The 24,195-nt window shown below is 44.8% G+C and overlaps 1 protein-coding gene across 8 annotated transcripts in view; it reads left to right on the forward strand.

Moving 5' to 3' along the window:
* Positions 1 to 24,195, forward strand: part of Ptp36E (protein tyrosine phosphatase 36E) — a 216,881-nt gene that overhangs the window by 127,580 nt on the left and 65,106 nt on the right. Inside the window, exon 1 of one of the 8 annotated variants that reach the window (XM_071689592.1) lies at positions 22,973 to 23,125. The exons of the other annotated variants lie outside the window; for them this stretch is intronic. Coding sequence (XP_071545693.1) covers positions 23,107 to 23,125 — 19 coding nt within the window. The 5' untranslated portion in view covers positions 22,973 to 23,106. Of the gene's footprint in view, positions 1 to 22,972; positions 23,126 to 24,195 lie in introns of those variants that run through there. 8 annotated transcript variants of the gene reach the window in all.

Raw genomic sequence — 24,195 nt, forward strand, 5'->3', positions numbered from 1 at the left:
GCGTTGACGACAGCTCAGCTCAGCTCCTCCCGTCCACGTCGGCCACCCTCCCCAAGAACCACCACCCCAGCGGCCTCGAGGAACTGGGCCACAACCAGCCTGAACCATGACTCTTGTGCACAACAACCTGGCTTACAAAGCCTCGTCACGATCCATGCTGTTCCACCACAACCCCCACCCTTCCCTCTGCCTCCTGAACTCTGAACGTCTACAGAGTTTCGGTGATTCCTAGAGGCACCGATGCCTCTCCTGCCTGGCCTTTCCCCGTCTCCACCATACACCAGGCACTGCTAGAAAAGGTGCAGAAAATGGCATGCAAGATCGTCTTCGTGCCTCCTTAAAGCCACCTACCAAGAGGCGTTCAGCATACTGCTCTGCCTACGACTCTCCAACCATGACCTTATCCTCACCACACAGTTCGGGGAAGAAGCTGCAGCACCATCCCCCTGCCACAGTCACCTCCAGCGACTGGAGATCCCCTGGTTCTTGGTTGACAGTGCAGCTCCACGTCCACTTCGAACCCATGCGAGCTCTCACTGATCGACGATGTGTGCCAGTGTGGATGTTTTCGTTTTACTCTATAAAGAATATCCTACCACGGACAGAAATTCTCACGGAGACCAGGTTTTCAAATAGAAATTAATCACCGATTATGAAGTTCGCCCCCGTGATGTGAAATATGGATGGGAAGTTTAAGCGCTCATTTGAAGTTACATGGCATCACGTCAGATAATGGATGAGAACTGAGAAAACAGACGAGTGACTCTTGAGTTTGGTACAGAAAGTGAAAACAAGGGAGGCTTATGTGTGTGTGTGTGTGTGTGTGTGTGTGTGTGTGTGTGTCTGGTGTGTAATGAAAAGATATTAATTCAGGCCCTATGCATTAGTTTGAATGAGATAGGAAATTTAGATCACCAATTCTGGTGGATGCGAGATGGTTCTGGGCGTCACCCCAACACTCACAATTCATGAGGGTAGTACCTTCCTAGGCGGCAGGTGTCTACTACCTTCACACACGGAGGGTGTAAGATGGCTTCATTTCAACACTCTCAAGTTCGGATGTATGACATCTGAGTCATTTCTCTCTCCGAAATGAAAGTGAAAAAAAAATCACGTTCCTTCATCTTAGCGAAGATATTGCGTGAGGTGCAGCTGATGACCGATTGTCTGTCCCAAAACCTCAATTCGTCACTGACGCCACCCACTTCCCTCATGACCCCAATAACTGTCCTCTTATCGACAATATCCCGTTGGAGACAGACGAAGAGAGAGAGAAAGATATCCAGGTCTTGAGAGAGCGCCTGATATTACGTCGACACATCGTGATACATTTTATAGGCGGGGTCTCTGTACGTCGACCAGTGGCTGAGTCGTATGAACACTTCCCTCACCTCACTAAGCAAATCTCACGAATTCTTGACGTAGGATTTGTGTAAACTGTGACGCGTTGGAATATGAAAATGTCTCCACAAATGTCGCATATACCATTCATACAATATTTTGAAATTTCTTGAATTCGTAAAATTGATTTTTGAAGTTGCTTCTTTGAGGTTTTTAAGGGTGAACTTTGGCAGTTGATTTCTAAGTTCTTGAAGGCTTCCATTGCATATTTTGCTTTCTAATTTCTTAAAGGATTAGTTTGAAAAAAGAAAATAAGTTTGGGAAAATCAGTGTTTAGGTTTCCCCGTTTTTTTTTTTTAAAAGATTTTAAGATATACTACGAAGTTGTCTTAGTCTGTGAAATATTAGGAAAATTCGTCTAAGTTTGGAAGGGTCTCTGGCTTAAAAGCATTATCTAAAGATTTAAAAAATTTGCTTTTAAATTTCCTCTCAATGTTTTCAAAGCTTAACCTTAAACAACTCTCCCAAATCTGTACAAGTTTTTTCTTAGGAATTTTTCTAAGTTTGTGAGGTTCTACACTGGAGATTTATTTCCAGTTTTCTTAAGATTGAATTCGAATTTTTTTTTTCTGGGTTGAAGAGGCCTTGATTTGTTTCTTATTTTCTAGTTTTTAAACGTCTTATTTAAAGAAATTGTGCTAGATGTGTAGAGGTCTGTTTGCAAGTTTTTTGCTATATTCTTCTCTCCACCTGTTGGTGACTGTTTTATGGGTTTATCTAGTCCATGCTAACATAGCATGAATTAACCCCTAACATGGCCATTAGTATAGACTAGTGAACTCTATGTATGTTTACAGGCAGGAGAAAAATATAACCTTCACGTCTATGTTAATAACCCAGCGCTTCTTACTCCCTGGAATGCGTACCAGGTCTTCCGGTCTTCCATGCTGTGAATCATTTGCACATATCTTTATGCTGTCTTCCATCGATTTCTTTATGTCCTGGAATAAATGTCTATCATCTGTGTGCCATTTGGTTTTTTTAAGAAACCGTATCAGAAATTGGCATACTGGAGGCGATCAATCATTATTCCTGTCGTAGCGATGGAGGCTGGTACACAAAAGGGGAATTTCAAGACACCTTCATGAGATGTGTAGGTAAGAAAGCAGGTAAGGGGCGCGCGGCACTTCGGACGTATTTAGGTACAAGTGTCTCCCATTTTCCAGTTGTGTCCTCTTTAGGTGAGTTATAGTGTGAGGCTGTTGGATGTCCAGTGAGTAAGTATGATTCGGTGGCCAAGCGTGAGGATTTGGGTTCGGGAGTGTGTATGGTCGATGGTGGAGTGGAATGTGGTGGTGGAAGGTTGGTGGTGGAGTGGAATGTGGTGGTGGAGGGTTGGTGGTGGAGTGGAATGTGGTGGTGGAAGGTTGGTGGTGGAGTGGAATGTGGTGGTGGAAGGTTGGTGGTGGAGTGGAATGTGGCGGTGGAAGGTTGGTGGTGGAGTGGACTTGTGGTTGTGCATGGTTGGTGGCGGAGTGGACTCTGGTGGTGCATGGTTGGTGGTGGAGTGGACTGCGGTGATGGATAGTCGGTGGTGGAGTATGTTGTGGTGATGGATGGTTGGCCATGTAGTGGATGAACAAGCAAATGAAGTCGTCAGCGACGTGAACAAGTTTTAATTAGATCAAACTCTGAATTTCATCAGAGTTGCTGAAACTTCGTTTTGCTCCCCTCTTGCGAGAGAGGTTAGTGGAGGGCAGATGAGGGTGTTGGAGGGCAGGGGAGGGTGGTGGAGGGAAGTGGAGGGTGGTGAAGGGTAGTGGAGGGTGGTGGAGGGCAGATGAGGGTGGTGGAGGGCAGGGAAGGGTAATGGAGGGCAGTGGAGGGTAGTGATGTGGAGTGGAGGGAAATTATTAGGAGAGGAGGGTGAGTTGAGGGATGAATATTACATGGAATTCATGACATTAGCAAACAGTTTATGGCTGTGTCATGTGCTGAGAACACGTAAAAAAAGGATAGAAGGAAATGGGGTTTGTTGAATCCAGAGAGAGAGAGAGAGAGAGAGAGAGAGAGAGAGAGAGAGAGAGAGAGAGAGAGAATGTTATTTTCCCACTGAAAAATGAGAGAGATCTTCATCACTGTATTTTTTTCGAGATTCCCCATGATGAGATCTTGTTATTCAGGTCTTTTCTCTCCCCTGAGGTCCGTATTATTGAGTCCCCCCCCCTGATTACCATCTCCCCTTTCCCTTCCCCCCACGTTATTTCATATTGGATAACACTTTTAGCGAGAAAGCTTTTTTTTTTTTTTTACCGTAGAACATGGGGTCTGGGGCGCGCGGTGTTCCCCTGTTTACTTTTGACACTGGGTGTGTTTGTGTGTGTGTGTGTGTGTGTGTGTGTGTGTGTGTGATATGGTTGACATGCTCGTGGTCACTTACCTTGCACAGTGACAGCTTGGGATCCATCAACGACGTTGGGTATGTTCAGTTCCAGCGTGCCGGCACACACATCCTGGTTACCCGTACCAGTTAAGGTCTGTTGTGGCAGGACGGTGATATGAACCAAAAATGACCCTTGCGTGAATATGTGTGTGTGTGTGTGTGTGTGTGTGTGTGTGTGTTATTCCATTCCTCTCTCCCATGCCACAGCCCCGAGCCAGCTCTCTCCAGTCAGGCCAACGATCCTTGACTTAAAGATATCCAATATAGAACCTCCAGTCTTCCAGCGTTCCAGTAATGGAAATATTGTGAAGGTGATCGAGGAAATGGCCCCCATGTTGATGTCTGGCTGGAACCTTTGCTCTCTCATCCATATTATTGTTTTTATTACCTTTTTCTTTTAGCAAATGGAGATGTATTCTTGTTCAAGGAATATGTGGCTATTGTTTTATTTTATGAGATTCACATTATAAAGATATGAATCACTTCTTTCTCTAGATCAAACACTGGAGGATTGGTGATCGTGTCTCCCCGATGACCGTGTTTGAACAGGAAGTCGACCTGAGCTTACTTAACAAGAGTGTTAGATTTATCTTCCAGGCTATTGGCAGTGATCACTGATGCTCTTTTGTCCTATGGCTTTGAATACTGCTCAGGGATGACCTGTGACCCATGCTACATAGGCGTGATCTTTTTTACCCTCGAGCATTTATGTATTTTGTGTGGGGAGAACCCGGGGAAGGTGGAATGCTTTCGATACGTGAGATCAAGGTCTGAACGTGCAGGAGGGTGTGAGGCGCGCATAGGATAGAGCTATTTGGAGCGATGCGGTATACAGGGGGCGACATGTTTTCATTGGTCTGAGCTAGGGTATATGAAGCGGATAGAGGAAACCACGGAGAGATCTGTAGGGTCCGGCTGTGTATGGGAGCTCTGATTCCGGGGTATTGTGCGTGACAGCTGGAGACGAGATGTGAGCCAATGAAACCATATTTCGTATATTCGTGGCACTACTCGCCATATCCCGCATAATGCAACGAAACCAGAGCCCACAGTCCTTTATTGTTATCATTATTATTATTATTATTATTATTATTATTATTATTATTATTATTAAACTACCCTGAGACCCATTTTTTTATGGGGCTACTGCAGCTTCGAGGTTGCACTCCACGCAGGAGCAGGGAAATGATGGAATCCTTCGGAGTGAGAAGGTCCTCGATGAGAAATCTCCCTTTTTGGTTAATTGTCAGCGTTCCAGCTTTGCCGAAGGTGAATTCTTTTTACTCATGGTGTAACCTCTCTCTCTCTCTCTCTCTCTCTCTCTCTCTCTCTCTCTCTCTCTCTCTCTCTCTCTCTCTCTCTCTCTCTGTATATATATATATATATATATATATATATATATATATATATATATATATATATATATATAAACATCACATTGTTATTGTCATACAAAAATTATGTACGAGAATATACCAGCTTCGAACACATTGTTTTTTTTTCTCCTCCCCTTCTTGGCAAATCAGTTTGTTGTTATGTAATCTTAATTGAAGAGCGACTGATCCTCTCCGTTGCATGATTGAATTCATCAATATTCCAGCAACTGCATGATCGGCAGGATCACCAGGGGATCGATGACCGGGGAAAAAAAAGAGGGTCGTAACCTTTTTGTAGTCAATAAAACGTTTGCTGTATTTCGAGTGTTATGTATTGTAACCATAGTCAATTACACGACCCCTCCTCCCTTCCCCTCCCTCTCCTCACTGGTAGGTTATGGGAGGATGTAGATGAGTCGTGATAGAAAACGTGATGCGGGGAACCGTCTTGCACCCACCGTTGCTGGATTGTTTTATTCGTCTTAATGTTCTGTCTTCGACTAAGCTGCCGGGCTAGACTAATGTACTTCCCTCACACTATTTATGCCGCACGCATTTAACATTTTACTTTACCCCGTAACACTTATTTGATACGCCCTCTTTTTTTTTTTACCCATTTTTCTTTTTCCTTTCTCCTCCGTCACCTCCTCCTCCGTCACCCTTTTTTTTACCACGCACGTCCACACCAAGGTGAGGAACGTCCGTCCGTGGGTGTGGCTTACGACACTTGAGGGACGCCATAGGGAGAGAGGGAGTGCGCGACGGCGGTCGTGTTACGGTACGACTTGAGCACAGCCTGTGGTCATGTGCCACACCTCGTCCGTATGTCCTCCTCCTCCTCCTCCTCCTCCACACATCCCTCTCTCTCTCTCTCTCTCTCTCTCTCTCTCTCTCTCTCTCTCTCTCTCTCTCTCTCTCTCTCTCTCTCTCTCTATCACCAGCGACCTTCGCTATGCTAGAAGGTGTTTCCGAATAAGTCCTGGTCTGCATGTAGTTCTGGAACAGAGAAGAAAAAAAGAGGGGAATATTACTTGTTCAACCTCTCACGTTCTTACAACGTTAATAGTGTCACTAAAACAATCCCCGGTCGTGGCTTAGGCTTGGGTTAGGCAGAGCATCTTGTCGTGAGTGGTCACTGACAAACACTTCGAGAGAGAGAGAGAGAGAGAGAGAGAGAGAGAGAGAGAGAGAGAGAGAGAGAGAGAGAGAGAGAGTGAGTCATGGGACATAATGAATAGGGGAGGAGGATAAACCATCACAGACCACCCTGAGATGGTCTGTGATGGTTTATGTAGGTTTCCAGCGTTCGAGCTGCTTCAGTGATCGTCTCACGGTCATTGCATTTTGTCACCATTCCCACGTGATCTTTATTCATCATTCTTAAGGTCTTGAGTATCCTTCAACTTATCTCTGATAATTCCTACACTCCCTCTTTTCTTTTCTTCATCATCCTCTTCTTCCTTGATCTTCTAAGTTTCTTGATTCCTCCTATTATCACCCTCTCTCCTTCTTACCCCTCTCTCACCCCCCTTCCCTTACCCCGGGGAGGGGAACCACCTGCCTGACATCACCCCTTCCCCCGTATAGCCAGCTGGTGTCGCGCTGATGGCCTCTTAGTTCGCATGTGGCGCCCTGGCACCACCTGTGTTCCTCCGGTGCCTATATTGCCAACCGGAACCAAGCACCAGAGAAGCCACGACCTGCTCTCTTTGGTCCTTGACCACAGAGGGAGATGGAAGATCTGCTTTCTTTGGTCTCTGGCTAGAGAGGAAAGTGGAGGGTCTGCTTTCTTTGGTCCTTAGCCAGAGAGGGAGGTGGAAGGTCTGCTTTCAAGGGTCCTTGGCCAGAGAGGGAGGTGGAAGGTGGTCTTTCTTTGATCCTTTGCCAGAAAGGGATGTGGTCCCGCTTTCTTTGGTCCTTGGCTGGAGCAGGAGACGTAAGACGACCTTCGCTCCTTGGCCTGAGCGGAAGATGGATCGATCACCCGCTCTCTTTGATCCTCAGTGAGATTGTGGGGTTATTAGCTGTTTTGGGAGGGGCGTTATGAAGCTACTGAAAGGGCTTTGGTGGTTTTGGGAAGTGTCATTTGGCCAGTGAAAAGGGTTCGGGTAGTTATGGATGGTTTGTTTGATAGTTTTGAATATTGTTTTTCTTTTTAGCGAAAGGTTTCTGATAGCCTTGGAGGTGTTTCTTGGTCAGGTAAAGGATTCTGATAGTTTTGTCTGACCACTCAAGGAATTCTCACAGATTTTGAGAATGCCATCTAGCCAGTGAAAGGATATTGCTGGTTTTTATACCGGGTTCATTTGGTCAGGTAGAGGGGTTCTGATGGCTTTAGAAATTGGGTATATGGAGCAGCACTTTCTAAAACTTAGGAAGTGGAGAAGGTACCAGTTGAGGGTTTATCTGCTGAGGCTCAGTCGTCTAGCGTATCCTGACGCTGCCTTTGGCAGTGCTGGAAGGGTGGGCAGGTATTAAGGATAAGTTGTCTTCGTCGTTATCAACTTTCGTCTAGAATTTTGTATCTGTAAGTCCTCAGCCATCCGGTGGGATCTGTGGTTTATTGATGGTAAAATTGAAGTGGCCAAGATCAAAGCTCCTCATAAGTCCTTCTCGCTTCAGGGTCTCGTGCTTTCAAATTTCTCTTGGAGAACTCTCTGTCTCTGTCTCTCTCTCTCTCTCTCTCTCTCTCTCTCTCTCTCTCTCTCTCTCTCTCTCTCTCTCTGCACGGGAGCGTTATCTACGTAACTGGTTGCGAGCGATGCCTTGTTGTGTCACAATGTTTGGTTATAAAAAATGATCGGTTCCTTTGAATGATCTCCTGCATCTCTTACATAGGTAGTACAGTTTTCAGAGATTGTGATAACCCTAATAACTGGGAATACTCACTGTTTCAACCTCAAAGATTGATCAATGTCATTCAACTTACAGTGTACAAAAACACTGATCGTATGGGTGGCAGTACGGACAAGTCTTAATATATGAAGATGATTTAAAGATAACTTCATGTCTTTTTTTTCCCCCCCAGGTGAGTACCATCTTGCGAGACCTTCCACTCGTCCCCATGCGACTGGTAACGTACCCATAACCCATGCACGAGGCCCGGGACACCACCCATTACACCATGGGGAGGGGGACCTACTGATAGACGTAAGATAGCAAGATATTTTTTTCATTATCATTTTTCTACTTCAGTATTGTGTTTCTCGTCTCCTTACACGTCCAGATGGAACATTGATCGTGATAACCACTACTTAAGTGCTTGACCTCGTTCTTAAGTGCTTAGCCTTGTCCTTAAGTGTTTAGCCTCGTCCTTAAGTGTTTGGCCACGTCCTTAAGTATTTCACCTCGTCCTAAAGTGCTTGGCCTCGTCTTAATTTTTTTTTATCGTCGGACGAGTTCGGACGTTGAAAGTCAGTCGATTGTTCAGTGGTTCCAGAAAACAGACGATCAAGTAAAGTAATAGAAGGTTTTATAAGTGATTTTCCAGTAATCATTATAGTTGTAGTAGTAGTAGTAGTTGTTGTTGTAGTAGGAGTGGTAGTAATAATAACGATAATGATAATGATAATTAATAATAATAATAATAATAATAATAATAATAATAATAATTATTATTATTATTATTATTATTATTATTATTATTATCATTATTATTATCATTATAATAAAAATAATGATAATGATGGTAATAAACAAACGGCTGACGAGAGAGATTACAGTCTCGTCAAAGAAGTCGCTTCTAAGGCGTCACTGCTGCCCCAGCTACTGAACACAGCGCAGCTATGGAGTTTCAGGGGTCCCTGGTTGGGAGGAGTAAGGGGGATAGTTTTCAAGAGATAGTTTACGAATAGTCTCTTTCCCAGTCTTCTTCATATGGTTTGCATTGGGGATAGTCTTCTCGGATAGTTCTCATGGGATAGTCCCTTTCGAAAAGTGTTCATCCCGTCCTTCCAGAGACCCCTCGGGGCTCTTGCGCTGAACGTGTGGTGGCGCTGGTTCGAGAAGTCTTCGTACGCCAGGCACGGACAGGTGCAGACGACGGCCGCATTTGCATATGATTACGACGAGCTTTTGTCGTACCGCATCGATTGTGGCGTTGAGGAGGAGGATCAGGCTGGCAGGCGTGAGGAGGTAGATCGGGGAGGGGGGAACTGTAGTGTTTCCGGGTTTAAGGAGGTTGAGGCTGGTGTGTGTTTGTGTGTTGCTTTTCGCGGCAGGTCGTGCCATCTCGTTATCCTTCATCTGTTGAGCACATACGGCCGTTGAGTACGTCGGTAGGATGCCTCGAACACGAGGATCGACCTTCGAGCAAGACGCTGCAACCCTTGAGGACGACGGGTGCAAAATCCTCGGGTTGGATCGTGTTAGTTTTCCATTAGCGGATGGGAGTTGGGAGGGAGGGAGCGAGTGGAGTCGGGTGGGGTGGCAGGTGCCGCCTCTGGGAGCCTCCTCCCTCCAGCAGCTGTCCATCTCGCCATGAAACTTTTGTCACATTCACCAACTTTTGTGTGTACCTCCAGGATAACATCTGCGATCATCCTCGCTACACTCGTAACGCTTAGGGATATCTGTTTCTTTCCCTACACCTCGTAGCTTTAGAACTCTCTACCTTCTCTTGTCTTTCCCAATTACTGTGACCTGGCACATCTTAAAAGACAGGTTTTTTTTTTTCCATTTCCTCCAGAATTCGTAAAGACTTTCCCATGTCTCTTCCTTCTTCCCTCTCAGAATCCTCTCTAAATTATAATTAAGGCTCGGCCATGATGTGGACTTTTGCCCGTGACTGGAACCTCCAACGTAAAATGATAATAATGATAATAATAATCATAATAATGATAATGATAATAATGAGACTGATCATGATAATGATAGTGATGATAATGATAATGATGATAATAATCAACGATTTACTGAAGTAAATGCAACAAAGGCTGAATGTAAATCATTAATCACACCGCGACCAAGACACTGATGTTATAACAAAGGAAAGGGGAGTAAATCAGACTGTCCTTTGTAAAAAAAAAATAGAAAAAAAAAGCATTGGGTTGGCCGTCTACTGACATTCATCACCTCCTCGCTCTGTGGTATGCATTGTGCAGAGATACTCAAGAAAGGAGCCATTAACTGATGTAACATCTTAATGTGTCCTTTGCTCTGTCCAAGTTGATTTAAGTCCTCAAAGGAGAAAGACTTGTTCACTTCTCTGCATCAGAGAATATCGCTGTGTTTCGTGGTGGTGCCGCAAGTGTGTTCTACTGAAGAAGGATGTGGTGTTCTGTTCATAGCAGCGGACTCTGATGTACTACTGTACATACAAAGCTCATGACTCTGGTGTAGTGTCCTCCTGCGTGCCGAAGAAATGTATAGATACACCCGGCAGGCCACTGGAAGTGTCCGGTGTATCGCAGGAGGAATGTATGCCCGCTGCCAAGGGTGTGGAAGGAGGCAGGTGTCGTGCCGATCTTTAAGAAAGGAGGTGTGGAATTTTCGCGCAGAACTACAGACCAATCTTAGGAAAGGTGTCGTAATGTCGTACTTTTATGATATCATAATCGAGGACGAATGGAATTAGCTCGATAACGAAACTTTCAATGCTGATAATGTACAGAAGTTTACGAACATTTCTGATAGTTGGGAAAAGTTCGAGAGATGGGGGACCCCTCGCGAGTGTAGAACTCCCTCCTCGTACAGTGCAAATTCGTAATTTTAAAGTGTCTCTCTATAACCACCTATATCTAACCCTGTTTTTTATTGTCCCCTACTTAATATTCGGTCTTTTCATTGTCTTTTCAGTCTTTGGCTTCAGTAGATTCAATAAGCCTGTAATATTAGTATTACTATTACTACTGCTACTAAATAATGATGATAATAATGATACTACTACTACTGCTACTCCTGCTACTACTACTACTACTACTACTACTACTACTACTACTACTACTGCTGCTGCTACTCCTGCTGCTACTACTACTACTACTACTACTACTACTACTACTACTACTACTACTACTACTACTGCTGCTGCTACTCCTGCTACTACTACTACTACTACTACTACTACTACTACTACTACTACTACTACTACTACTGCTGCTGCTGCTACTCCTACTGCTACTACTACTACTACTACTACTACTTCTACTACTACTACTACTACTACTACTACTACTACTACTACCACTACTACTACTACTACTGCTGCTGCTGCTACTACTACTACTACTACTACTACTACTACTACTACTACTACCACTACTACTACTACTACTGCTGCTGCTGCTACTCCTGCTGCTACTACTACTACTACTACTACTACTTCTACTACTACTACTACTACTACTATTGTCATTATAATTATTATCATTATTGTTATCATTTTTACCATTTATAAAGCACCCAGTGAACACCGTCATGTAATATTCTACACTAGCTTAAATTTTTCATTGCCAGAGATCCCGCTTTCACAAAACAGCGATAGAGAATTTTAAGCGAGCCGAGGAGAGAGTAATGAGAGTTGTCCAGATAGTGAAGCAGCGATCATGAAGAAGGAGTAATAAGTCAAAGTGATGAATGAGAGGCAATACTCCGAGGGGGGGTAAAACCCATTAATGGCACCCTGGTTGTGGCATTTCGTGTGTAGGAAGGAGACAAACAGACTCATAAGCGGTCGACGACAACGGGGAGTAACGCGCCAACGGTAATGGATCCAATAGGCTTGTGGGGGGTTTTTAGACTGTGTTGATATGGGCAACAGTCGTGTATTTTCCAGGAAGGAAAGTGTGTAGGAGGGAAGGAGGAAAGTAAATGATGCGGGAGGCGGGTTGCTTGCCTGGCCAAGATAAGGAAGCGCCGCAGGAGGCGTCCAGGGAGGAACAGGAAGGAGTAGGACCTCCAGGAAGCGGTGCGGGAGGAGGGAGGATGCGTGAGGAACTGCTGGAGACTGCGAAAGAGGAGCAGGAAGAACAGAAGACGTGCCGAAGAAAGGGAGAGAAGAGGAGGAGGAGGAACAGACGTTTAGAAGGAAGGGTAACAGGAGGAGGAACAGAAGACCTGCAAGAAGAAAGGACAGGGGGATAAAAGGAGGAGGAAAGAGAGGAAGAAGTTAATGGTAGAACCACATGATGTAGACGAAGAAGCAAAGAAAGGAAAAGAAAATGAAGAAGGAAAAAAAACAAAAACGGTAAAGTAAAATCAATAATGATCACAAGATGAAAGGAGAGGAGGAAGATATAGATGCAATACAGTGGAAAGGAGGACCAGGCGACCAGTGAGGAGGAATAAAGCGAAGCTTGTGAGGCCGTATAAACAATGCCAACTCCAAACAGGCGTTGGTAACGGGGCGGGTGCTTGCTCTGCATCATGGACCAGGGGATAAGAACAGCAGGCAGGGGACCCCTCCTCTCCTCTCGTAGTTATTTGGAAACTTAAAAGGAAATTGAAACGTCTTGTTTACTCGTGAGGCCACCAGAGGCTCTGTATAGACAGGGTTGCAAGAGAAAATACTTTTCTTTCTTGGTAGTTTAAATCTTATATTACAGATTTCGAAGATTTAGTTGTTGAATTCATGGGATGACATATTTGTGTAATGATAAAGGCTTATTAAGAAATGAATTGTCTTATATATATATATATATATATATATATATATATATATATATATATATATATATATATATACGAATAAAGTGCATATGAACGCGCACCTTCATAGAACATTACAAACCTCCAATAGCCGGGACCGAACCCGGGACCCCTGTGCCACAGGCGGGAATGCTACCGCTAGGCTATGGGCCTGGCCAGTAGGAAATAACTATTCGAATACTATGTACTCGAATACCCTTCGTCTCACGTTGGTGAGCAACGGGGTCTACACCGATTATTTCCCAACAGGCGCACATAGCCAGCAGATTGCATTTTACCGAACCTAACTGTACAACGCGGAGGTATATGAATACGAATTAGGTGCATATGGAGGTACGACATCTGGGTATGATGATCTTACTTTCTAAAGGCCACATGAAAGTAGAGCAGGCATTCATACGAAAGGGTCACACCGTCGTGCTCAAGTCTGTACCCTCGTGCTCAAGGTCCGTACCGTCGTGCTCAAGGGCCGCACCGTCGTGCTCAAGGTCCGGACCGTCGTGTTCAAGGATCGTACCGTCGTGCTCAAGGGTCGTACCGTCGTGCTCAAGGATCGTACCGTCGTGTTCAAGGGTCGTACCGTCGTGCTCAAGGGTCGTACCGTCGTGCTCAAGGATCGTACCGTCGTGTTCAAGGGTCCTACCGTCGTGCACAGGCGGTCGTACCATCGTACTCTTCTAAACTGACTCCACGAGTTGATTTTACCCTCGAGGATTGATACTGAACAACGCGAAAGAGAAGCAGGATAAAGAAATATTACCCCAAATGAAATTGAATAACCCGGCCAGGCTTCCAGGCCACACCGGGCCAGTCCTCGCTTCTGTTTACATTAGGGCCAAGAATGTGTTACACTCGGCCATCCGAAGGATATTGAGTCTTACGGGAACTATCGCGAGAGGTCGTGTGGCGCCTCGGGGAACGCCGGGGTCTCCCGTTTATTAGCTTCGGTCTCGTCCAGCTGCTTTGTGATCCGAAATGCCCTCGCTGTGACCACGTATCTCGCGGATGATGATCCGAGACTACAGAACCTCCATCTGGAGGTTTGATATCATGGTTCTTGCCGATGTTGAGGAGCTTATGGGAAAACAGAAGCGCATCGTCGCTGCGTTTTGGACGTTACGATCACAGTGGCGTTCAGGAGAACGCAGGGGCTTGGTGGGAGGAGATAAAGAAGGCAGACACCCACCCACCGGCGGCATACGGCCAGTGAGCAGCGGACAATTGACATTGATGCGACGGTCGGGGCTGCAGCGCTGGCGGCGTGATGGAGACCGAGTGTCGGGGATTCGCTCTCCTCAATCAACCCGGATCAGCCTCGCTCACAGACCTGTAGATATATCTCCATGTCTGCCATCACCGCGTCTTTTACATTTATATATATATATATATATATATATATATATATATATATATATATATATATATATATATATATATATATATATATATAAGGGTGATGTGAGAAGGAGATGGAATGAGTATTTTGAAGGTTTGTTGAATGTGTCTGATGACAGAGTGGCAGATATAGGGTGTTTTGGTCGAGGTGGTGTGCAAAGTGAGAGGGTTAGGGAAAATGATTTGGTAAACAGAGAAGAGGTAGTAAAAGCTTTGCGGAAGATGAAAGCCGGCAAGGCAGCAGGTTTGGATGGTATTGCAGTGGAATTTATTAAGAAAGGGGGTGACTGTATTGTTGACTGGTTGGTAAGGTTATTTAATGTATGTATGACTCATGGTGAGGTGCCTGAGGATTGGCGGAATGCGTGCATAGTGCCATTGTACAAAGGCAAAGGGGATAAGAGTGAGTGCTCAAATTACAGAGGTATAAGTTTGTTGAGTATTCCTGGTAAATTATATGGGAGGGTATTGATTGAGAGGGTGAAGGCATGTACAGAGCATCAGATTGGGGAAGAGCAGTGCGGTTTCAGAAGTGGTAGAGGATGTGTGGATCAGGTGTTTGCTTTGAAGAATGTATGTGAGAAATACTTAGGAAAGCAAATGGATTTGTATGTAGCATTTATGGATCTGGAGAAGGCATATGATAGAGTTGATAGAGATGCTCTGTGGAAGGTATTAAGAATATATGGTGTGGGAGGCAAGTTGTTAGAAGCAGTGAAAAGTTTTTATCGAGGATGTAAGGCATGTGTACGTGTAGGAAGAGAGGAAAGTGATTGGTTCTCAGTGAATGTAGGTTTGCGGCAGGGGTGTGTGATGTCTCCATGGTTGTTTAATTTGTTTATGGATGGGGTTGTAAGGGAGGTAAATGCAAGAGTCCTGGAAAGAGGGGCAAGTATGAAGTCTGTTGGGGATGAGAGAGCTTGGGAAGTGAGTCAGTTGTTGTTCGCTGATGATACAGCGCTGGTGGCTGATTCATGTGAGAAACTGCAGAAGCTGGTGACTGAGTTTGGTAAAGTGTGTGGAAGAAGAAAGTTGAGAGTAAATGTGAATAAGAGCAAGGTTATTAGGTACAGTAGGGGTGAGGGTCAAGTCAATTGGGAGGTGAGTTTGAATGGAGAAAAACTGGAGGAAGTGAAGTGTTTTAGATATCTGGGAGTGGATCTGTCAGCGGATGGAACCATGGAAGCGGAAGTGGATCATAGGGTGGGGGAGGGGGCGAAAATTTTGGGAGCCTTGAAGAATGTGTGGAAGTCGAGAACATTATCTCGGAAAGCAAAAATGGGTATGTTTGAGGGAATAGTGGTTCCAACAATGTTGTATGGTTGCGAGGCGTGGGCTATGGATAGAGATGTGCGCAGGAGGATGGATGTGCTGGAAATGAGATGTTTGAGGACAATGTGTGGTGTGAGGTGGTTTGATCGAGTAAGTAACGTAAGGGTAAGAGAGATGTGTGGAAATAAAAAGAGCGTGGTTGAGAGAGCAGAAGAGGGTGTTTTGAAATGGTTTGGGCACATGGAGAGAATGAGTGAGGAGAGATTGACCAAGAGGATATATGTGTCGGAGGTGGAGGGAACGAGGAGAAGAGGGAGACCAAATTGGAGGTGGAAAGATGGAGTGAAAAAGATTTTGTGTGATCGGGGCCTGAACATGCAGGAGGGTGAAAGGAGGGCAAGAAATAGAGTGAATTGGAGTCATGTGGTATACAGGGGTTGACGTGCTGTCAGTGGATTGAAGCAAGGCATGTGAAGCGTCTGGGGTAAACCATGGAAAGCTGTGTAGGTATGTATATTTGCGTGTGTGGACGTGTGTATGTACATGTGTATGGGGGGGTTGGGCCATTTCTTTCGTCTGTTTCCTTGCGCTACCTCGCAAACGCGGGAGACAGCGACAAAGTATAAAAAAAAAAAAAAAAAAAAAAAAAAAAAATATATATAAGGGAAAATGAGAGAGAAATGGTGTTCCCGGACTCCGCCTATAAGTGGAAACACCATGGGTGAGAAGTCGCCCTTGGGTTGGCTATCATAGGACCTTCTTGCTTCACTGGAGTCCATTGTGCCACCTGCTCCTGCGTGGGGTGTAGCCTCATAGTTGCAGGAACCTCATGAAAGGGTTGTATGATGATGATGATGATGATGATAATAATAATAATGATAATGATAATAATGATAATAATAATAATAATGATAATAATAATAATAATAATAATAATAATAATGATAATAATAATAATAATGATAATAATGATAATGATAATAATGGTGATAACGATAATGATGATATGAAAGGCATTTGAAATGGTGAGGGTCGTGCTCAAGGGCCGTACTATCGTGCTCAAAGCTCGTACCGTCGAGCTCAAGATTCGTACGGTCGTGCTCAAGGGCCGTACTGTCGTGCTCAAAGCTCGTACCGTCGAGCTCAAGATTCGTAAGGTCGTGCTCAAGGGCCGTACTGTCGTGCTCAAAGCTCGTACCGTCGAGCTCAAGATTCGTACGGTCGTGCTCAAGGGCCGTACTATCGTGCTCAAAGCTCGTACCGTCGAGCTCAAGATTCGTAAGGTCGTGCTCAAGGCTCGTACCTTCATACTCAAGGGTCGCACCCTCGTGTCCAATCCTTATAAAGTCGTGCTTGGAGGCTCGTACCGTCGCCTTGCTCATGGGTCGTACCGTCGTCGTGCTCATGGGTCGTACCGTCGTCGTGCTCATGGGTCGTACCATGATGCTCAAAGGATAGAATCCCTTTTCCCCAAAAATGCTGTGTCGCATCTCGCCAGTCCGTCCACACAGTTCACACCATTAAAAATACCCCATCAAAAGCCTCTTCCTAAAAACAGAAGTCTGTTTTTTCAGTACGTGATACAGACATTTTCTCTTGCTATTTATTTTTTTTTTTTCTATCTCTTGGATTAACGAACCTTTTGCTTCAGAAGATAGAAATGCTCCGCGCGCAGAAATATGAACGTGAGCGGCACTGCATTCGGTGGTGGACTGGGAATTGCAGTTTTCGAATCTGCGAAATTATTTGAGGATAATTTTGGTCTTTGATGAGTCAGTTGGTGACTGCGGGAAAGTGGCTCACTGTTGTAAATTGGTAGTTTCGGTGGTCGCTTGTCAAGAATGGTGATTGGTGAAATGACGAGTATGGGTGAATTGATAGTTTTTGGTGATTAACGAATGGTGATTACAGGGGAGGTGACCAGTGCCGTAATGATTGGTAGTCTCGGTGATTACCTGACCAGACGAGTCGTTACGTAGATGTTGTCATAAGCTCATTGTGGCCTCGGGGTTAGGCTGCTTGGCTGCCACACAGATGGTCCAGGGTTCGATTCCTGGGGTATAGTATGGTGGTTAAATAGTTTACATCAGCGATCAAGTGTACCTCACATGGTTGAGGCATATACGTATGAAAGATTATATTCCTTGATATATTTTTCTCTGGGATCTACGTCGCTCCTCAGAAACTGTACTGGAGTTTTCAGTGTTGTAACCATCAAACACACACGTTGTGTCATTAACGTAGTCATTCAACACGCGATACAAAAAGTCTTGGAAATGTTAACTTTTGTAGCCAGGCTGTAGTGTGCAGATGACCACCATCGAGGATAAACTTAAGTGTTACTGAGAGTCGTGTCCTGGAGACGTGGATTGTCTTGGAAACGTGCATTGTCCTGGAGACGTGCATTGTCCTGGAAACATGCGTGTCCTGGAGACGTGTGCGTCCTGGAGACGTGCTTTTAGTAGGTGGCCGAGAGCATCTACTGGCAATTTTACGCGTGACTCGGTATTCAAAATATAACGGCTGGCGGCTGAGGGGCGGTGCTCACGGGAGAGGAGTGTTTCCACCGCTCGAGTTATCAACCCATTTTTGACGCGGGTTGTTGGGGGTGAGCATTGACGTGGGTTTATCTCCACAGGCAGGCTTGACTACGTACATACGAGCAGTTGTTCTCACCGTCATTTCTGTGAAGTCTGACGTCAGCAGAGAGTTTGTTTTGATTTCAGAAACCACTTTGTAGAATACAGTGTGGCATCGTCACAAGTGGTACAGGCAGTTACTGAATCCTGTAGCAATAAATAAATGAATGAGATTAATAGTATTCAAATGAGGGCATACATTTGCATCTGCTTAACAAAAGCCTCTTTATGGTCTTTTTTATCACGACGGCCATTTTGAACGTCATTTTAAATACTTGTTAGTTCTGCACGAACGGGATTTTGCAGTCTTTTTTTTTTTATATTCTTTGCCAATAGCAAACAAATGGATCGGGTTTCTAGTCTTTTTTTTTTTTTTTGGGGGGGGGGGAGTTACTGCCCTTGAACAACAAATGAAATGAAGTCAGCAGACGGCTTAGATGATGAGGCAAGATGCGGGTTCGTGCCATCGTTTGATGTGTAGTGTGTGGTGGTTTTCTTCGTCGATTGGTTGCTGCTTGGGACTGACCCGGTAGGACATGGGTGTATGGAAAGCACTCCGGACCCATTTTCAACCTCCGGTGTTGCAGAGATTAAGGACCAAAGTTGATCTAGATTGTCTGGAGATACGCTAAGTTGCCAAGACAGCCCGCCCAGGCTCCGACGGAAACTGCAAATCAAGCAAGCTCTGTGGCGGCTCCCGTGGTGGAGATCTTGGCTTGGTGAGCAGACCCGTCCGCCAACAGCCAGTGTCTGAATTATGAACGTCGTTCGGAACGACACACGAAAATGGTTTGTCGGATTGAGGAGCAAGGGATGGACGAGGAGGTAGATGACAGACACTCATATGTACAGACACTCTCTCTCTCTCTCTCTCTCTCTCTCTCTCTCTCTCTCTCTCTCTCTCTCTCTCTCTCTCTCTCTGTGACAGTAATTATATCACCGTTATTTATACATGCAAGCCACTTAATCTCTGGCGACCTTTGAAGTTAATGCTCTCGGTCATGTCAGAGAGGCCGACTTGGGAGACCCACCTCATTTCCATTATCGTCCTAATTACAATTGTTATGCAAGACGGGGTTGCGTTGCGCCCCAGCACTCACCACCAACCCACCACCCTGGACGAAAATGGTTTAATTCCGTGCGCGAATTTATAACCCGGGCGCTACTCTGTAAGTGTCGTGGAGATACCTGGTGGTACAAAGGATGTCACGGGACGTTTACTTGTAAAACTCGGGGAGGTAGAAATTCTTGCATCCCTCACGTCCCGCATCGTCGTGTTTGAAATCTGGCTGCCGGAGGATATCACTCACTGTCAAACCTTACTTCGAATCCCTTTTCTTTCTATTTTGAATTTCTCTCTCGGACGTTAACTCCCACAGTGGGTTCCGCTGGTCACTGGCAGTCGAGAGACTCGGGAACGAGGCGTATTTTAGTTTTTTTTTAAAAAAAAAGAAGTCAGTTGAGAACCAGGAGCCGAAATAACGTTGAAGCTTTGAACGCGTGCCAGTCTAAAGCAGCCGGAGGTATCTGGCAATGCTCTCAGAGTCACTGAACTTAACTAACGACAGATGATCACCTTGACGTCACCGCCTCAAGATCATAACAAAAATGTGTTGGTTATGCTACTGATTCAGCGATAACCATTCGTTAACTCTCTCATACCATCTTTAAAATAAGGCTTGGTCTAGCTACAAGTTGCCAAATTGAGCGCTTTCTGCCATCATATTTTGCTCTTATCATCTCCGAACCTGACGACGTGTATGCTGCAGATATGATCAGCACACGCGGAACGTAACGTAACGTAACCTTGTATAGATGAATCATAGCAGGTCACTTAATGTAGCAGCAGCAGCATCATAAAGCGTCTTTCAAATGTGAGTTCTCGAGTTTGGAGTTAGGCTTGGAAGCGTAATCAAAACACGGGGCATTGTCTCTCTCTCTCTCTCTCTCTCTCTCTCTCTCTCTCTCTCTCTCTCTCTCTCTCTCTCTCTCTCTCTCTCTCTCTCTCACCTCCAAGATAGAGCTTAACTAATTTACGTTTAGGCTACTCTATTTCTGTACCGACTAGTCTCCGTGGGAGCTTTGCTAACACCGATCTAACTCTAAACTCACCATGACTTTCCTCATGGTTTTGAATATGACATGGGAAGCAATCAACGTTTTGAATTCATATCCTAGGGTTACCTAGACTCGTTGATAGACGGATAAAAGAGTATCTTCTGGTCAGGTGGTGATGTAACTTCTTGAATCTATTTCGGGACCTCAGTTCCCCCGAGAAACGGACGAACATCTTCACAGAACCGTCCGTTGTGTTGTCCCAGGAGTTCAGGGGGAGGGCGAGAGCGGAGGTCGGTTTCAGATGACTGATTATATATGAACTTCAGTTTCCGTTAGACTGCCCAGGTTAGACCGATAACGTTGCCTGAAGTTGTAAGGCAGATGATTCATTGCGTATATTGTGCTACTGACAATGGTGGCAAATCCTGAGGCACTTCGAGACTGCTTCGAATCGATGTAGCTTACTGCTCGCCAGTGCGGTGAATGAAGCAGACTTACGGAACATTGTCTCGGACACTCCAGACACTCTCATATTCCAGAGTTAATTTCAATCACTATATCGAACAGCTAGACCGAGTCAATTCCGAACACCATCTCGAACTGCAAGACTGAGCTGATTTCATTTTGTCTCGAACTGTCAGACTGAGCCAACTCTGAATTTCTTTCTCGAAGTGCAAGACAAAATCAACTTAAGTCACCGTCTTGAACTGCCACACTGAACCAGTCCCAAACACTGTCTCAGGCTGTCATACCGAGCCATCTCCGAACACTGTCTCGAACTGTCAGACCCCAGCCAACTCCGAACACTATCTCTAACTACCAGACCGAGCCAGCTTCGAGCATTATCCCGAACCTCCAAACCCAGCTTACTCCGACCATCGTCTCGAACTGCCAGACTACACAGAACCATCCCCGATGGCTCTGTTTATTCTAAGGCGTGCTGTGTGTTCGACGAATCGACTGTGCCCATCACAGAAAGGACAACCAGATTTACAATTCAGATTGTGGAAATGATATTTACTGACGGATGAGATTACTGCAACTTATCGTTAACGCGCGGGAAGTTTGATGAAGCTGCTTTTGTCAGGAATTGGTGTTCAGGCGTGTCGGGGAAGTTCGCCAGAGGACGGTAAGTACGTGAGTGGAAAAGGCGTTGAAGGGGATATGATGTCAGTGGAATGGCGTTTTCTAGGTTACGGTGATGGAGGCGTTGGGGGATGGGATTTGCTGAGCGTGGAATGGCGTTGACGAGGATGGTGTCAGGAGGTAGGGGAGGGAATTGGTGTGCATGGAATAGCGTTGAAGAGGATGGGGGTTGGATGGGTTCGGATAGGCGTTGACGGGTTGGTAAGATGAAGGCTGAAATATGGTATAGGTCGTCGTGGATTGGCGTTGACATGCACGTCATCCCTGACATTACAAATTATGTTTTTCCCTCAGCACTGCAGGCGAACCTGGCGTTGATAACACACACACACACACACACACACACACACCAGCCTAAGCCAAGTACCCATATATCGACCAGCTCTGTGGGAAAGGTGAACAGTTCAAGTGCTGGGTTGGATATGTGTCGGTTGCCACGCCCAGGATTCGAAGCCAGGCGGGCCCACACGGTAACTCATGTTCAGCAACACTTAATCATTACACCACGACAGTCCGTGTGTGCGTACGTGTGTCGTTTACTGGTCCGGTATCTATCATTGCAATGATTCACCATCATCACTAGAGAACGTGGCTAAAACGGGATTTGATGATCCATTTAGTTAATTTCCGTTGAAGTTAGATGTAAAGAAGATATGTCAGAAATTAAACTTGAAGTTGATGTTTGCTTGGTTATGCGAAAGCGGTTTCCTGTTCGTAGTGAGAATGTGAAATATATCCGTATTACATAACATGTGTGAACAGCGGAAATTGTGGGAAGGGATTATGATGACGGAACAGACCTTATACGATACTGGACACATCCTTTAAAGAGAACGGTCAATCAGAAATCAATAAAGGCATTAGATAACTCGCCAGGGAGGGAGGGAGTGAGTAGGTGGGCGGAGGTAAACAAAGCCGCCAGGGAAGCGATAACCGGGGCAGCGGCATTTGGTCGTACGACCTGTACAGTGACGGCGGGTGTCGGGGCGTCAGTGACTCCATTATCGATCATCTGTAATGACTGTGACCTTTGGCCAGTTGCGGGTAAAAGGCCGTGAGTGATTATTGTGACTATGATCGTGCGCCTGTCGCATGCATGACCATGGGAGGTGTTGGTCAGTGATATGCGCCGACGACTTGCTCCGATATACTTCCGTGGTCGACTCCTGAAAATTGGATGGTGGACTCAAGTGGATTCAGGAGAATCATCAGAAAGTCTGTGTTTTCTTATGTTTTAGATTCCTGGTCATATTCTTACGTTCAGCGTGTCCGGAGAAAAATTAGATCTAACTTTAAAAATTCGTCTTTGATTATTTTTTAACATTAAATGTGTGTAATCCATGGTTTAAACAATATCAGTAACCTAATTGGCTCTGTGTTATGGACATCAAAATTTATTGCCATTAACTGCGATCTTTGTTTATTTTCGTAGGAGAATATATTTGCTTGTAAACCTCAGTTTGAGGGTTATTTCTCATAATGAATTCAGATATGGGGGATAGAATTATGTTCCGGGGTCATTAAGACTTGTAATTAATGTGACTACCGAGTTGTGCGTATTAATTTACGTCAGAAGGCAAACGTTTAGTCATGTATACGTCAGTAGACATTGTCTTTCCTACAGAGACCTCCTCTGACCAAGTGCCCAAGTGCCCTCAAGTTACGAATCTGAATCCAGTATATATTTAATAGCTGGCCCGACTTTATTGGCCACGCCAGACGAAGGGGTTGGCGAATAAGATAGTGCGGAACAACACTCCTGTATATCATTCTTATTCAAGCGGAATAAGCAATGGGAAATATTATGAAAAGTAAGTATCCTACGATTTTTACTTATTGTGGCTGTGATGTAAGGTTAGGTAGCCTCCATTATACTAAGCTGTGTGTGTAATAGGCTTTGAATATAGAAACAAGATAGTGTCCTTTGGATCTAAGTCGAAATTCTGTTGCACCACTTGGCACATCCACGGAGTTTTATTCTTGTAGGATTTTTCTGGATTTGTCATAACACAATCAGTGTACTCGTGAGACGACATCAACACTGCAAAATCATGTTGTGGATCGCCTTAAATCTCGCTCCACTTCCACCAAATGATTATGTAGGTTAGGTAAGGTTACGGTCCAAACCTAGCCTACCTGATTATGTAGGGTAGGGTAGGTCAGGTTACGATGCAAACCTAGCCTAGCTGACTGGGTAGGGTAGGTTAGGTTACGTTACAAACCTAGCCTAGCTGAGTATGTAGGATAGGTTAGGTCACGGTACAAACCTAACCAACCTGATTATGTAGGGTGGGTTAGGTTGCGGTACGAACCTAGCCTAGCACAGAAAAAGCCTTAGAAGTGGTGGGGAAGGGTGGTGCAATCATTCGTAATCCAGATTTAGGTTAATCATCATATTTTTCATGCTTAAATTGTTCATAAACGGAAAAAAATAACTTGATTTAGAAGCCAGTTGAATGTAGTTAGTTTGCATTACAGTTCTGGTACTGCTTATTTACTGTGAATATGTGATATATGCAGCCTCATTTTTCACATGATACTGAATATAATCAACCTACCAAAGTGGTTTCGTCTGAATTTATGATTTCTCTACGATGTGTTACCAGCATGTGTATATATCTTCCCATACTTGGTTTAATCTCATATATTTCACTAGGTTCGTTTCTTATCCATGATATGAAGCATTTTCTAAAGATTCGGAACAAGATTGTGAACGATTTATTTATTATTTTGACAGTGCTCCCAGAGTTCAGTTATAAAGTTAAACTTCTTGCGTAAGAGAGAAATACGCAGGCACTACGTGTGAGATAAATGTACGATTGTATGCTAATACTGAAACCGTGAGTGAATGAGTGAACTTGCGTTCCTTTTCGCAGAGGAT

The sequence above is a fragment of the Panulirus ornatus genome, chromosome 3, assembly GCF_036320965.1.
Source record: "Panulirus ornatus isolate Po-2019 chromosome 3, ASM3632096v1, whole genome shotgun sequence".
In the NCBI taxonomy this organism is placed as follows: Eukaryota; Metazoa; Arthropoda; class Malacostraca; order Decapoda; family Palinuridae; genus Panulirus; species Panulirus ornatus.